At 40.7% G+C, this 15,232-nt stretch overlaps 1 protein-coding gene and 1 long non-coding RNA gene across 2 annotated transcripts; one reads left to right on the top strand and one right to left on the bottom strand.

Annotated features, from left to right (window-relative positions):
- On the bottom strand, positions 1–12,707 carry LOC121092442 (cytochrome b reductase 1). The gene is made up of 4 exons (XM_040603486.1): positions 12,485–12,707; positions 5,046–5,254; positions 2,431–2,585; positions 1–2,245 (listed from the first exon to the last, which is right to left on the bottom strand). The coding sequence occupies exons 1-4, from the start codon at positions 12,669–12,671 to the stop codon at positions 1,945–1,947; spliced, it is 852 nt and encodes a 283-aa protein (XP_040459420.1). The 5' UTR covers positions 12,672–12,707; the 3' UTR covers positions 1–1,944.
- Positions 12,604–14,546, top strand: LOC121092443. Its single transcript, XR_005829285.1, has 2 exons — positions 12,604–12,683; positions 13,472–14,546. It is a non-coding gene; the product is annotated as an uncharacterized LOC121092443 (long non-coding RNA).
- Positions 14,547–15,232: the final 686 nt, after the last annotated feature.

Here is a 15,232-nt window from a genome sequence, read left to right as displayed (position 1 = left end):
AGAAAGCTGCTATCAGTACTATATGGATTTTATGCTGAAGCTGCGCAGAACATTTTTAGGGAAGACAGATAATTGTGTGGAACTTGAAACACAGGGAAAAAGCTGTCTGATCCATTGCATGCCATGGGACTGGAAGAATGCTCACACAATAGTTTAGTATTCCTTCCGTCATACTTGGATTCTATGCTAGTGCATTTAAAAACAGCCATTTTCTCAAATTAAACAATACACCAGTGCTAGGTGGGTTGCAGTCACCCACCAATATATGTAAGTGAAAACCCAGAACTTGGGGATGTAGTCCTTGAGTACCAAATGGTACAGCAGAAAAGTATTTAAAATAATTTACTGTGCTAGCTTTTTATAACACATTCAGCAAATAATCAAATGTTAGTACAAATCAAGTAACAGGAGCTGAGGTGCTTCTTGTCAGACAAGATGCAAAATAACTCATGACCAAAATTGTTTGTACTAATGCAACACTGAACTACAAAAATTGCATATTTTCTAAAGGTTAATGTTTAAACATTTTAAAAGGCTGAAGATGATAAAAATTTATGTAGTCTTTAAAAAAACAGGAAATTATATGCTGCCTGAAACTGTCTTTATTGCAGCACAGTGGTAAATTTGGACTTGTAGTGGGCTCTGCAGCTTTTACAAGAGATTACAATAGAAAGGCTCACAATTTTGGCCATGTGCAATCAAAATAATCTACCATAATTATTCTTCTATACTAATAAAAATATAAATATTGTTTATATCTGTGAAAATAATGAATGAGGTTAATACTTTAATATTCTAATTTCTAGAAAGAGCTATAAAAGTAAAGTGCCAGTAGAGACTTAAACTGCATTATTTAACACTTTAATTTCAAATAAAAAAGTCATAGAGTTTATATAGTTTGCTTACAGACTAAGGTATGTCTTCATGCCCATCACGATAATGATTTTGAGATTTGGCTTTCATTAAATGGGTAGTGTTTTAATCAAATGAGCAAAGCTCAGCTGTTTCTTGGAGGAAGCATGTCTCACTTCCAGCTCCTTTCCTCTGGGAGACTGCTAGCAGTCTTCTCTGGTTTATAACATCCTAGTTTCTAGTCTATGCTATAAATCAATAGAACCATGCAATCAAATAAGATAGTAAAATACTACCTTCTCAGAGAAAAGGAAGACTTGGCTTAAGTGATACATATTTTCCTAAGTGTGTATATGTAGCTTTCCAAATAAGACAAATTCTGCATTTGGATGTCTTACAGTTTTCTTCGCTTTCAGTAATGATTGTGCATAATCCAAAGCCAGATGTTGTCTGTATACAATATATTTGGCAGAGTCAGTTAAGAGTCCAACAGATATGTTCTGATTAAAAAAAACCCAAACACCCAACATAGAAGTTTTTAAAGGTAACCTAAAGATCTGAATTCAAAATTTTAGACTAAATATTTTTATGGTGCAACTCTGCAAATTGCTGAGTGACCTCAACTCCTATAGATCTTAGCAGCTGGTGAGGGGGTTAATCAGCCTGAAAAATCAAGGCTTTAAAAAAGTGAACATTATCAGAAAAATTATGAGTGACCAACTAAATTCTGCTGTCTGGTATACTTCATGAGTCTGATTCCTAACCTGCAAAATCACTCAGAGCAAAATTTAGTCTGTCTTGTTAACTTTACATGATTATAAGAGATATAAGCATTAAGTTAAGGCATTTTCCAATTTTATGATTTTCCCATTATGTGATGTCATTCACACTCTCATTTTTTAAATGTGGACTGGGCATGAACCAATATAATATATTTGGGACTTACTGGAATTTATATTCATATGCAGAAAACTTGAGTATCTTTGAGCAAGCCATACTGAAAATATAACTCCAACCTATATATCTATCAATATAACTAAATTGGAAGGAACCAAGGAGGGGTTGGCAGTATCATAGTATTGTTACTTTTCTTTACATAGTTGATCGTTGGCCTGCTTCATCAAGTTTGAGGTTTTGTTTTCTGGCTGCTTCACTATTGGTCCTCAGATCAGATTTATCTGCATTACTACCGTCTGTCATTGTGGATTCTGCTTCCGTGCCTTCAGGAGTCTCTCCAATGGGCTGCAGAAGTTTAGCATTCTCTTCTGGGGGCCGCTTCCAATGGGGTCTGCTTGCCATCCACAAAATAAGTGCACCAAATATGACAAGCAAAAGACCAAGACAGTTGACCAAAGTTGCCTCTGGTGGGGATGCACTGTATGCAGGATTTTTCCTTTGGAAGGGAAAAAGAAAAAAAGGTCAGTTGTTTTAAAGATAATCCTGGTCTCCTGCTGAGTAGGAGGTCTTTTTAAAACAAACCAAAACAAAACTGTCCCAATACTAGGTGGTTATTATTCTGTGCAAAAAGAAGTACAGTTTGCAATGAATAACCTTAATAAGTGCAAATTAAATACTTACAATGAAAATATAAGCTTTTCTGTGATTCCCATGAGAGCTGTTGCAATCACTGTTGCAAAGATGGTAAGACCCAGATAAACGTGTATTGGCATGAACACTGCTCGGAGAGGAACTGGAGCAAAAGGGAGCAGAAAGACAGCAAAACCCAAGAAAAGCTAAACACAAAACAGATTCATAGTTAAAGCTATATGGGAAACAAGCTACACTTCTCAAGCAGAATAAAAATCATCATAAAAAATCCATTTTGAGACAGCTTCAGGTACATATTTGAGAAGAATTTGCGTTTTTATTTCTGAATGTGTTTCCCTTCAAAACCAAACCAATAATTCAGGATTAGCCCCTGGGAAGAAGACATGAAATATTTTTTAAATAATCCCACCTAATCTCAATGTCCAAAGTTACTGGTAATGCTGGAACTGCAACCAAACTAAGTACTGGGAACACAAGTTTTTAGTGTCACTAATTCAGCAATATATTAAAGTTTAAATTAAAGTACATTCCTTTAGAAAGCCATTGGTCTCTCAATATGTCAATCAGTTGGCATTTACAGAGTGAAGATGTGTGTGGTGGCATAAAGTTATTCAGGGGACACGAGTCCTCCCAGTAGCACTAATTTTGTGAAGGAAAATAACCCATCATGTCACATGGTTGCAGTCGCAGGCTTGCCCAGTAATACTGAAGCTGCATCCCTTCTTTGGTTTGTTCTACCATTATTAATCCCTGCTGCTAAATTAGAAATAGTGTATGAATTTGTATTTCATCTTGCTTTAACTTCCAGTCTTAGTCCTTCGTTTGTCTTTCCATGCTGGAGAAAAGACCCAGTATTTTCTCCCTGGGAAGCTTTTTAATACACTGTAATCAAGTTGTCTCTTAATCTTCTTTAGATCTGCTAAGCAGTTGGAGGTTTTAAAGTCATTCACTGGAAGATAGTTTTTCCAGCTCTCAAATTACTTTTCCAGATTTTCCTTGCATTTTTTTTCCATTAAAAAGAATGTATTCCATAGCATTTCATATTAGTTTTGCTAATGCCATATATGGCAATAAGATAATCTCTTATTAGAGAATTTACTTTTCCTGTTGTCACAGCATTGTGAGAACTATTTACATTTTTGCCCTATGCTTAAATGTATGTTCTTGTGCTATACTATACTAACATATGTTTGGCTTAAATACAATATATGTACACTATTGTTCCTGTAGGTATAGTATTATGTGAGCATCCCTCCTTGATAATTTTTCAATTCTGAGATTAACATGCCATTTCTGGCAAATGCCAAGTGTCTTCTCTATTAGCAGAGATCCTACTTTACGAATATTTTTTAACAACAGTGCTCAATCACTTAACAAACATCAGTCTCTGACTGGAGACTTACATCCCAGTCTGCCATAAGTAATGCCACAGTTCTCTTGACGTGACAGGCAAGGCATTAAGAACCATTGATCATGTTTATGGTAGCAATATTAAAAGAAGAATTAAGATCTTACAATTCTTTATCTTAACCATTAGAAAAAGTGCTGATATTTAGTATAGTAGCAACACACAGCAGCAGTAGTAGTAGCATTTCAGCCCTGAAATGAGTGCATTATTAGGATAAGGAAAATCTTAACATAGCTCCTCATTCATTTGTTCAACTATAAAGAATATACTCAACAATGCTGTAATATGCTCTCTTTTCCAAGCATTAAAAGCACTGTTTCAACACTATTTCCTGTACCTCCTGGCCTGAGCAGTGAAGGATAAAAGTTCAGAACCCTCAAAAAAGTTCAAATCCCTCAGCTGGGGATCTTCTGTGCTTGGTCACCAGATAATTAAGTCTTATTTTTTCTTTTTAGTGTTTTGGCAAAAAAAAAATCAAGAATCATACTTTGAAGGAACAAAATAAATTTCCATAGTGTAATAATACAATATAGGGAATTCAAAATGTATATGCAGAAACATCACATCTGTATGTGTACACACTAAATGTCACGGCATGTCTGCTCATCTTCTATGTCAAATGCAAAACATACTAAGCTCATTTTAGATTATGATAACTGGAATTCTCTGCCAACAAGAGCAGTTACAAGTATGCACACGAACATTTATCAAAGTTTTGCTGATTCAGGAAAACTGGTTAGCCAGCAGTAGCTCATTCAAATGTCAGATCCTTTAGATCTGCACTGCTCCCTGCTACGCTTGTTCTGCTGATAAACAAAAGTCTTGAGGCCAAGACGTGACTACTTAAAATAATGATAGTTGGAAAAAAAGAAAAACAATAACTTCATTTGAGACTTCCTTAATAAAAGCTCTAACTATATTTAAATATGCTGCCAACAAACCAAATAACTTGCTTTAACTTCAGCAGTTTATAGAGCTTGGAAACGCACTACTGTATAACTGAATAGTAAATAAACTGCCATTATCTCAGCAAATCAACAAAATATGCTTTAAAATACATTTTTCTTTGAAGTTAAAGATACTGTATTTGCACATGTACATACTAATTTGCCAAATCACAGAATATAAAATGGGTATCCCAGTAGTTAGAGGGTATTAGTGAGGGCCTATTGTGCCTGAATTACTCAACACATTCTTCAAATTTACAACTTGTTTATAAATACAGTTAGATTCTGACCTGGAGGGAATAAAATATAACAGCAGCCAGCCCAATCCAGCTGTGCAGACTGTACATGTTAGGAATGTTCCTGGCATTGTGGTATTCAAAGACGGCTACCATAGAAACAATTGCAAGAATCATAGCTATGGTATTTAATCCAGCATGTATGAACTTCATTAGGAGTTTGCTGCACTTCCAGGTCCAGGGCAACCTGTACACAATAATAGCTGAAGAAAGAACAGAAACAAGATGTTATGCCTTACAGGGTAACTTCTCTCAGATTTTAATAATCATGCCTCATTCACATAGTTCCGTTGTAAATTACAGGAAAATCCAACCTTTAATCCTCTAAAACAGTCTATTAAAAGGCTTTTTCTCCTACATATAGCACAGCATATTCCAAATATACAACTGAGGCTTAAGTACAGCTTTAGGGAGATTTCTTCCTAGTTTAAAATAAAACCTTCAGCATGTTTCAAAAAAAACAGCAAACTTGGTGTCATCCTTTCCTCATTCCTTAAATTGATCTAACAGGGATTCTGCACGGGATTTTGATTTTTCTACTACTAGTCAGATGGGAGGAACAGGGCCCAATTCTTCGAAAGACCACCTATTGAGAAAGTGTGTAAGGTTATTTTGTAATATTTATTCTCTTTGCCAACTTTGGATAAAGCTGTTGTCACTAATTGTGTAGATACTTGTGTGACAATCCATTGCATTGATATTAATAGGACTACTTTAAATGCAAAAATGCTTCTCAGCATAAGGGAATCATAATCGGACTCTTAAGAGACCAAAGGATTTGGCAACTACAACTCTCCCACCACTGTTAGATGAATATAAGGGAGTTTTACCTGGTTTTGCATTAATAACTAGCGGACAGCGTTTTGTCCAGTCTGAACAAAACAACAAATTCTAGTGATCTAACTCCACATGGTAGTAAGAATACCTTGGCCTAGGGCTGCTTCTTGCCAAGCTCTTTTCTCAAGGTCTCCACAGCTCCTTCCCTGCCCCAAGGTCCCCTCCCTGTCATATGACCCAGGTGCTTTCCACAGGGGGGACACACTGACCAGATTAGATCACTGAAGCCCCAGGTACATCTGATTACAAGCTAGGTAGTAATTCTGGATGTGTGACAGCCCATAAGTATATTCAGATAACAGGGGACAAATATTTATGAGGACACCTGATCACTTGACCAATAAGGCTAATACCTACATCCTTAATGTCTTGCCTGAGCAAGACGACTGAGCTCCATTCATCTGATTCATCACATCCTCATTTAAGTTTTCTGCTTATGAAATTACATTAAAATATTTACACACAATTAGCTATACTAAAAAAAAAAAGAATATGAATATATGCAGGTTTTTTAAAAAGTTCCTGTTCCGGTTCCAAACATCAAGAAATAGTTTTCTTAATGTACCAGGAAAGAGTTTTACGTGATAAATGCAAACATGAGGAAGTTACTTAAGTGATTCTCATATGCCTTACTCCTTACTTCTCCATAACCATAGCTTTTTATGCAAAAAGCATAGGTTATAGAAAATAAACAGAAATATTCATTCTGTATGTCATGATGAATAATAATAAATTACTAATTTCCAAGGTCTGTTTACACTTTTTTTAAGCTTGGATGCATGCCAGGAAATACAGTAGTGCACTAAATAATTCACAAAGAAAACACTGTTCACAAATGAAATTTCCAGACTACGATCAGATTTTAAATCAATGTATGCTTTTACATACTGTGTGAAAATATAGTACTGGAATGAAAGTGTCTCTTAGAATATTTAAGTGCATACAGTACTTAGGTAGTTCTCAGCTTTCTACTTTTTAAAAGTAACAATAGTAAATCCTACAAAACCAGGAAGATAAAAGCCTTGGTTTTAAGACAGTTTAACATTAATTAAAATTATTTTTATAGACACCGGTATGATTCAGCACACCAAGCTTATGATCACCTCCAACAGTTCCCCAAAAGACACAAGGTAGTCTTATACCTTGTTAATATTGACATAATTGCCTGCATCAGACTATTATTAATTAACTTAGTACTAATGATTATGATCTCTAATTTTGTATGCCAAAAGGCCCCAAACAAGCCTCAGCGTCCCACGAGGATATTCCCATTAAAACCTCCTTACTCTATCTTACCATATGGCCCATAGTATTGTCAGTGATTTATTCCAAGTGCAACAGAGTACTGGACTCTGTATGTCTTGAAGTAAACTTGATATGCATAAACGCTTGTCTCACTTTTCAGTCTTTGATCTCAGAGGATCAAGTCCAGAGTAAAATTTTTGTGTAACATTTTTCTTTGGTGCATAAGATGCTGTCATCTAGTTGATTTAATGTCCAAAATCACTATCAAACTCCCTAGTCATACGTTCACATAGTCTCAGATCTCTGTCTGGGCCATGAATTTTCTGGGCTGTTTCCCATAAACAGTATGATAGGAAAGCAAAGATTACAGACTGATGGTTTGGACACTTGTTAACAGTCCTGTGCATTAGCATATTACATGCCAGAGCCCAGGACATGTGCATGATAGTACAATTTGGTTTAATCCTCTTTCCGTCAGGGCTGTGCATGAAGTCATACACTGCAACTGGAGCAGACCTGACTGTTGATTAGTCCCATTTCTTCTGTTCCCCTCTTGTGTGCTTCCCCCTGCTTTTGTCGTAACTGATGTTTTTATAACCAGCAGGAAGAAGCAAGACGATGTGGGGAGCAAAGGGGATAGGAGGAAGCATCTGCTTTCAGTGGTGCAAGCCCTTAAAAGCTGACTCAGACATGATGTGTAATTTCATCTCAAAATGAAAATAGCCTGGGTTAGAAGGACATACACAGTTACAGCATTTTCAGTGGTGACATGCTAAAGCAGTCCTGTGAAGAACTTTCTCTACATACAACTCTACTACTGTTAAGAGAATCGACAGTCTAGGCATCCTTTGACACAGCTTCTTCACTCAGATCTCAGCTCCTGTTTCGATCTCTGATTTTAAAGCACATCACATAGGGGAGAGTGGTCTTGCATTATCTTGTATGTGGCATGGGACGCCTGTTCTTTGCCAAACGTACAAAGCAGAATTCTAGGGTTAGCTCTTGTGTATTTCTGACTGGCATGTGCTTCACATGCTGTAGGGAGATGTCATGGATTGCTCATGAGATGCCTTCCACCTTAGAAGGCACACAGCGTGGCTCTGAGAGTGCACTGGGGGGTCACCGCACAGCACCCCGCAGCTGCCAGAAAGAAATGTTCCTCTTCACTCCACCTAGTTCCTCTCCTGCTCCTTCTTGGCTGATCCTGTTGCTTACCTTCAGCAAGTTTTGAATGCCCACTAGATTCTTTGGGAACCACTTTAACACCAGAATGGACAAGTGCCCATTTATGACTTCAAAGGGACTGTCCTGGTCTCGGCTGGGATAGAGTTAATTTTCTTCTTAGCTGGTGCAGTGCTGTGTTTTGGATTTAGCATGAGAATAATGTTGGTAACACACTGATGTTTTAGGTGTTGCTATGTAATGTTTATACCAGGTTAAGGACTTTGCAGCTTCTCAGGCCCTGCCAGCGAGAGGGGCTGGAGGGGCACAAGAAATCGGGAGGGGACACAGCCAGGACAGCTGACCCCAACTAGCGAAGGGATATTGCATACCATGGAACGTCATGCTCAGTATTTGAACGGGAGGCAGTTGGTCAGAGCCAGCTGATCAGTGCTCGGGGACTGGCTGGGCATCAGTCAGTGCATGGTGAGCAACTGTATTGTGCATCATTTAGATGGGGGTTTTTTCCCCCCTTTGGGTTTTATTCCTTTCTCTCTCCTTTTCATTACAATTGTTGTTGTTGTTGTTATTATTATTATTTTATTTTATTTTAATTATTAAGTTGTTCTTATCTCAACCTACAAGTTCTACCTTTTTTCGAATTCTCCTCCCCATCCCCCTGAGGCGAAGGGGGAGGGAGTGAGCTGGCTGAGGTTAAACCATGACAGGGACTCAAGCCAAGCTCATCATGAGAGCTACCTGCATCTTGACAAGTTGGTTGTGATGAGACCCTTAGAGCTCAGCAGTCATTTGCCCTTCCAGTTCTTGAGAATTCCACAGCCCATTGGATGTTAGCAACTCCAGCAATTAGATATTTTTCCTTTGAACAGTTGTTTTGTTACGTTTGAAGCAGAGGTAATCATGTTTGTCAGATAACTCAGAGCAAGCATTATTTTTAGATGTGATTTCAAGATGAAAGAGTGCTTACTTTAGGATATATTTGCACTCCTTTTCCTTGCTTTTGCACATTTCCACCATCTCCCTTCTCCCATCTATGGCACTTTAGAGACCCTTTGTGCAGGCGATTCAACTTTCTATTCCAGCAAAAATTGTACTTGGTGTGGCTGGGTGGGTGTTAGTTTTCTGCTAGTTGAGTTAATTCAGTTTTTGGGTCTGACGAGGGGCAGAGCTGGAACAAACCAACCAGTAGGAAGTTGAAATCTGAGTCAAGGAGAAAGCTGAAAGGAAGAAGTATAGGAAAAGAGTAGGAATATTTCAGCCACAGCGAGCTGTTAGATTCTCTCACCCACCTAAGTAATTTCATCCATACGGGTGAAATTTAATTGACTCTGTAATACCACATGATAATGTGGCAGACCAGGATTTTTCCTTCTCTTTTCTCTGTAAGAACTCTTAAGTAACATTCCTGTTGTATTCTTTTATTAATATAGTGCTGACATTAGGCTACAGCCTTATGTTTTAAGCCTGTTTAAAATACAAGTTATATGATATTTATCAATATAATTGTGCAAGCATCTCTCAAGATTTCTAGTGTCAACCTACAACTTTATTGTATAGTGTTTACATGTGGTTTTTTCCTATCTTTTTTTTTTTCAAAAATGTTGCTTTACAAATACGCACACAGACTTTTATTGCCTGTGTTTTTCCCACTTTAAGTCTAGAAAATCATCTGGACAATTACTGTGCACTGACAGTGTTTTGTCAGGTATCATTTACCTATAGATGCTGATCTACAAATAGTAAGTATTGATACTAACATGCCTACAGCCTTTTCATTTGATTGACAAGATATATACAACACATTTATCGGGGCACATGTTCTTCCTCATATGCAATTATAGTCACCCCTTTGCCTCCTACAGACAACAATGTAACATTTCTGTCCTTTGTATAGACCTTCATGAACTCAAGAAACAGTTGATACAGTTATTATTTCAAACACTCCACACATTTAACCAAGATATTTATTAGCTGTTCCTTTCTTCTTTTAACTACTTAAAGAGTTCTTGTATGTGTGAAAGAGGTATCCTGTTCCCTAGTCTTATCCAAATCACTTTTAATTCAATGGCAGACTTCTGTCAGCCAAATTAGAATCAGACTCACAGTGGTATCATATATGTTGTTTCATCTTATTTACCACAATACTCCTTCAGTCTCCAACTTTGCTTTTCTTGTTATATAACAGGATTTCCTCCCTAAATACAAATAATGCTCTATTATCAACGAATTCCTTGTATATGTTCCTTTTTTTTAAGCTATGGTAAACTTCCATTTACTTTACATATAACTTTAACTACACAAGGCTTGAGGCAACATTCTTACTCTGTGACATAGGGAAAAACTGAGTTTCAGAGGGGAAAAAAAAAGAAAATGTGTAGGAAAAACCTGCAGAAAAACTCCCCCCTATTTTCTTCGCAAAGCCTATGCTTATATGTTTGATCACAGTACAGAGCTTAGTGAAGTCACCAGGTGTTTCTCATTGCTTATTTATAGCCTGAAATCACACTTCCTATTGAGCAATATTACATAAAACAACTTCAAAATATTGTTTATTGCTCAATAGCAATTTGTAACTTGAAGCCACAAAGCTGAGAACACCCCCCACACCCACTGAAAAAACGAAATTTGCAGTGCATGTTCAAATCACAACATTCCCTTCATAGCCAGAACTGGACAGCCACCCCCTCCTGCATCTTCCAGCCTCTCACTGGCGAGGCTCCTGCCGAAGCAGATGAACCAGCACATGTGATGCAACCATGTTCCACTGGAATGAACATCCGGATGTGCTGGACAAGCTTTCTGGCTGGACAAATGCAATATAATACTCAGCAGTGAAGCAAGTGTATGTAACATTATTAAAAATTAAATTCTAAGTTTGTCTAGACAAAATTCGAGCTTATCTTCTGTTACAAAGAAAAAATACTCCTGCTTACATTTATACCTTAAGTCTTCAGGAGGTCTTTGTTACTTAAGAACAGTACAATCTCCGTCCTCGCCCCTCAAAAGTCAGTGGTAAAGCTGTGGGAGAATTTCCACTGTTCTCTGCAATATTTATTTGCCCTTCTTGGAGGAGTTACTAATGTTTCACTTGGTTCTCTTCATGTTGAAACTAGCAAGAATTTTGTCACTGACTTTATAAAAAATTACTGTGGGAAGTTACCTGTGTCAGATTTCCCCGTTAAGTTTTAATGCCATCAGCAAAAAATTGACACTCCCAGATTTCAGGGGGTTTAAGGTACCTTAAATAAGGTGCCTTTATTTTTGCAGTATTTAGGTCTCATTTAAATACATTCACAGGCTAGATAAGCACCTCTGCGGTGCTCTAACGTTATCTGCATCTCAAACTTTACTGGGAGCACAGTGTATTTCTTTCCTAAATTGATACTATCAACTGCAGTGTGTCTTATTTAGGTTTTTTCTTTGAATTAGCCACTTACCTAACAGCAAAAACAGTTCAAAGTCCAGTATATTCCTGCTGGCCTTGAGGAACAACCCCTGTACTTAAGACCTAACATACTAATTGTGTGGGATGGAAAAGGAGATACTGTTCATGTTGTAAGTGTCATGGGAAGCATTTAAAAGCCACTCCAAGGCTGAGCTCTGTGCAATCAAAAGTTCATATACTCTATTAAAAAACAAACAAACCAAACCCCAAAGCCACCACTGCACCGTAATCGTTTTATATTATTTAGGCAACGGGCTTCAGAATGAATTTAAAAGCTATGGTTTACGAAACAATTTATGCTGAGTCTGGGCCGATGAACTGCGTTTGGACGATGCTTATGACGCTACATTTTCTCTGGCACAACCCCCATCCTGGATCTGGCTTCAGTGGTACTGAGCTTCCCTTTCTCCTCTTGGGACATGGGAGAGCCAGAAGAGCGGGAGCCAAAGCCAAAACTTTCCTAGGGGGCATTCCTGGCGTGTGGACCCGCAGCTTTGCATAAACCCGGGCTGGCGGGGAAGCGGCACGTCGCCAGCAGCGCTCCGAGCGCCGGGCCATCCCCGGCCAGGGTACACAAGTGCTCGCAGGAGAAACACACACGGCACTGCGGGCTTCTTACAAGGGACCCTTTGTCCCTCCTCGGTGACCCGCTGTCAGCGCTGCCGGCCGCCTCCGGCCCCGCCGCGCCCCCGCCCCTGCCAGCCCCGGCCCGGGCCCCACGCACCGATGCCCTGGATGAAGACGAAGCCGGTGACGACGAGGACGGGGTGCCAGTTGAACTCGCGCGCGCTGCCGTCCCAGCTCAGCCCCTCGCGGTAGTGGAAGACCCAGACGAGGGAGAAGATGACCGACACGAAGCCGGCCAGCAGCGCCGAGGCCAGCAGCGCCAAGAACCGCCCGTAGCCCTCCATCTTCCGAGCCCCGTGCGCGGCAGCGGGCGCCGCGAAGGCGGGGCGGGGGGGGGGCGGGCGGGGCGGGCGGCGGGGCCGGGCCCGGGGCCGGTGGCGGGGCGGCGGGCGGTGGCGGGCCGCAGCGCGCAGCCCGGCCGGCGGGGAGGCCGCGCCGCAGGGGCGGGAGCAGGGCGGCCCTCCGCACCCCCCGCCCTGCCCGGCGGCAGGCCAGCCTCCGCCGGCCGCCCCAGCCCGCTCCTTCCCGGGGAGGTGCCGCTTGGAGTTGTTTCAAAGCCCGTTTTTAGGGGCTCGCCTGGAGCGTTCCCCTGGCGTCCGCAGCTCCGCCCGCCAGGCCGGGCTGCCCCGCAGCGCAGCCAGGAGCGGGTCTCGGCGGGGTCTGCGCCGCGGCTGCCGCGGGGTGGGCCGGGCGGTGGTTGAGGGCCGGTGGGTGCAGGAATTTAGAGACGTGCCGTAGCGGTGCCGGCACAGCCGTAACCCCTCCGCAGATCGCGCAGGCCGGCGCCGCTGCCACGGGAGGCAGGCAGCGCGTGCAGAACGTGACGGGCAGGACACGCTCCCCGGCGAGATGATCCCGTCCGCTCCCGGCGGATCCCCCGAGCGCCGCGGCATCGGGCCTGGGCGAGGGAGCAGCCAGGGCAGTGCCCGCAGGCGCGGTAAGCGCCGTGGCGGGAGCGGGCGCGGGGCGGGCGGGAACAGCAGCCTCGCCAGGGAGGCGACGGGCAGCGCCAGCCAAAACCGTAACTCGGTAGATTAGGCCAGGTCTGTCAGACCGCATTCGGTCACTTTTTCCTTCGCTGTAGAACGTTCAGCTGGCTCTGAAGCCTGTCCGACGGAGCAGGAGGATGCGGCCAAACATACATTCAGCGCTGCTTTTCTGGTATTCGATTAGCTTACTTTGGAGACATACATAGTGTCAAAATACATGAGGATTAGAAATGCATTAATTGAGAGAAAAAAACCCCTACTATCCTCTCTGGCTAGTCTTTGAGCTGTCTGGTATCTTATGCTCAAATTGAAGTTTAAAAAATGAAAGGAAACAGTTTTAGGGAACTTAAAATAGCTTCAGTAGAATAACTGCCAATTACAAACCCAGTGCTTACTGAAGTGTTGGAAACATCTACACAGAGACATGAAGACCAAGCCAGATTGGAGTGGGATGCAAATATACTTCATCATTCTCTCTAATCTCTGAAAAATAGATGTTGGTCCCCGACGTTTTAAAGAACTCAGCTTGAGCATCACTTGTGTAATGATGTTCAGCTTTAATTTGCATGGATTTGGTGTGACCTGTTCTCAGCATTTAAGTAGCTGCTCATCCTAGTCACAATGGTAACTAGAACATTGCTGTTGTTCAGGTTCACAAGTCACAGCATCTAAAAGAAGTCAAGATCCAAGCCCTGAACCTGCTGATGAATGCACTCGTGTGAACTTCCAAGGATGCCAGCTTGTCAGTAGCTCGTGAGGCAAGCAGGTCGTCTCAATATTATGTTTATAAAAATTTTACTGAGTTTTCTGTGGACTGCTTAAATGAAGTTAAAAATATATTTTTCTCTACTTTTCTGGAATCCTTTACTCATTGTCTCTTAAACCATCAAATTGTCTCTGTTGTATTTTCAAAAATTTAATGTTTAGTTATAGAGTATTGTAAAAGCTTCAGATTTGTGTTGAAATGTTACATATCACAAAGCCTCAGTTTCATACTGCTTGTCAATTCCATACAGGGAATCACAAAATGATTACATGTAATTAAAAAAAAAAGGATTCATAGGACCCCAAATGTGTCTATTCTTTCCAGTTACATGATGTGGTCTAACAAAATGCCTTTTGTCTCTGTAAAGCCTACAAACTAACATAAAATATTTATTGTAATCTGCATTCTATGAACCTAAATCTCCAAATTGCAAAATGCTTCCAGTTCCCACTGATTTCACAAGCTTTGATTACATCCAGTCACCCCGACAGTCCCATATAGGAACCTTCTACCCAAGTGGATTTTAATTATGCCTAAAACTGTCTTACAGAAGACGATCAATTCCTATAGCTCAAACTGGTGCACCTTGTTAAAGCAGTCTATAACAAGAGCAAACACAGAATTTTATTGAACTGAAAAATGAAGCCCAGTTTTTCCAGCTAACCGTGAACAAGTTGTTTTTAAAACAGAACTGAAGAAACATGAAAGCTTACAGAGTGCTAAATAAACCAAACCTGAACCAAGCGCTAAATAATTTGTTAGACAAAGTGAAATGTGTTTTATGGAACATCTGTAATGCAGAAGATATTTCAAGCAGCACAATTAGTAACTTCCATCTGTATTTCTCCTTGTTTGCTGTTCTTCCACCTCTTCATGCCCACTTGATGCAAATGTCGGATTGGTACAGGATCAGAAGCAATATTTAGCACAGCAACGATGTCCAAGGGGATTGCATGTTTACGCGGGGGTGGGAGCTCACCATCATACAGCTGACTGCTGAGGGCTGAATGACGCACTTGATGATCTGTTTGGAACATAAACCCCCACTGGCATAAAAATGAAACTACCCCGTATGGGGCTTTTAAGTCTC

The sequence above is a fragment of the Falco naumanni genome, chromosome 8, assembly GCF_017639655.2.
Source record: "Falco naumanni isolate bFalNau1 chromosome 8, bFalNau1.pat, whole genome shotgun sequence".
NCBI classification, from domain to species: Eukaryota; Metazoa; Chordata; class Aves; order Falconiformes; family Falconidae; genus Falco; species Falco naumanni.
The sequence above is the reverse complement of the archived record's forward strand: the minus strand, read 5'-3'. Positions and strand labels throughout refer to the sequence as shown.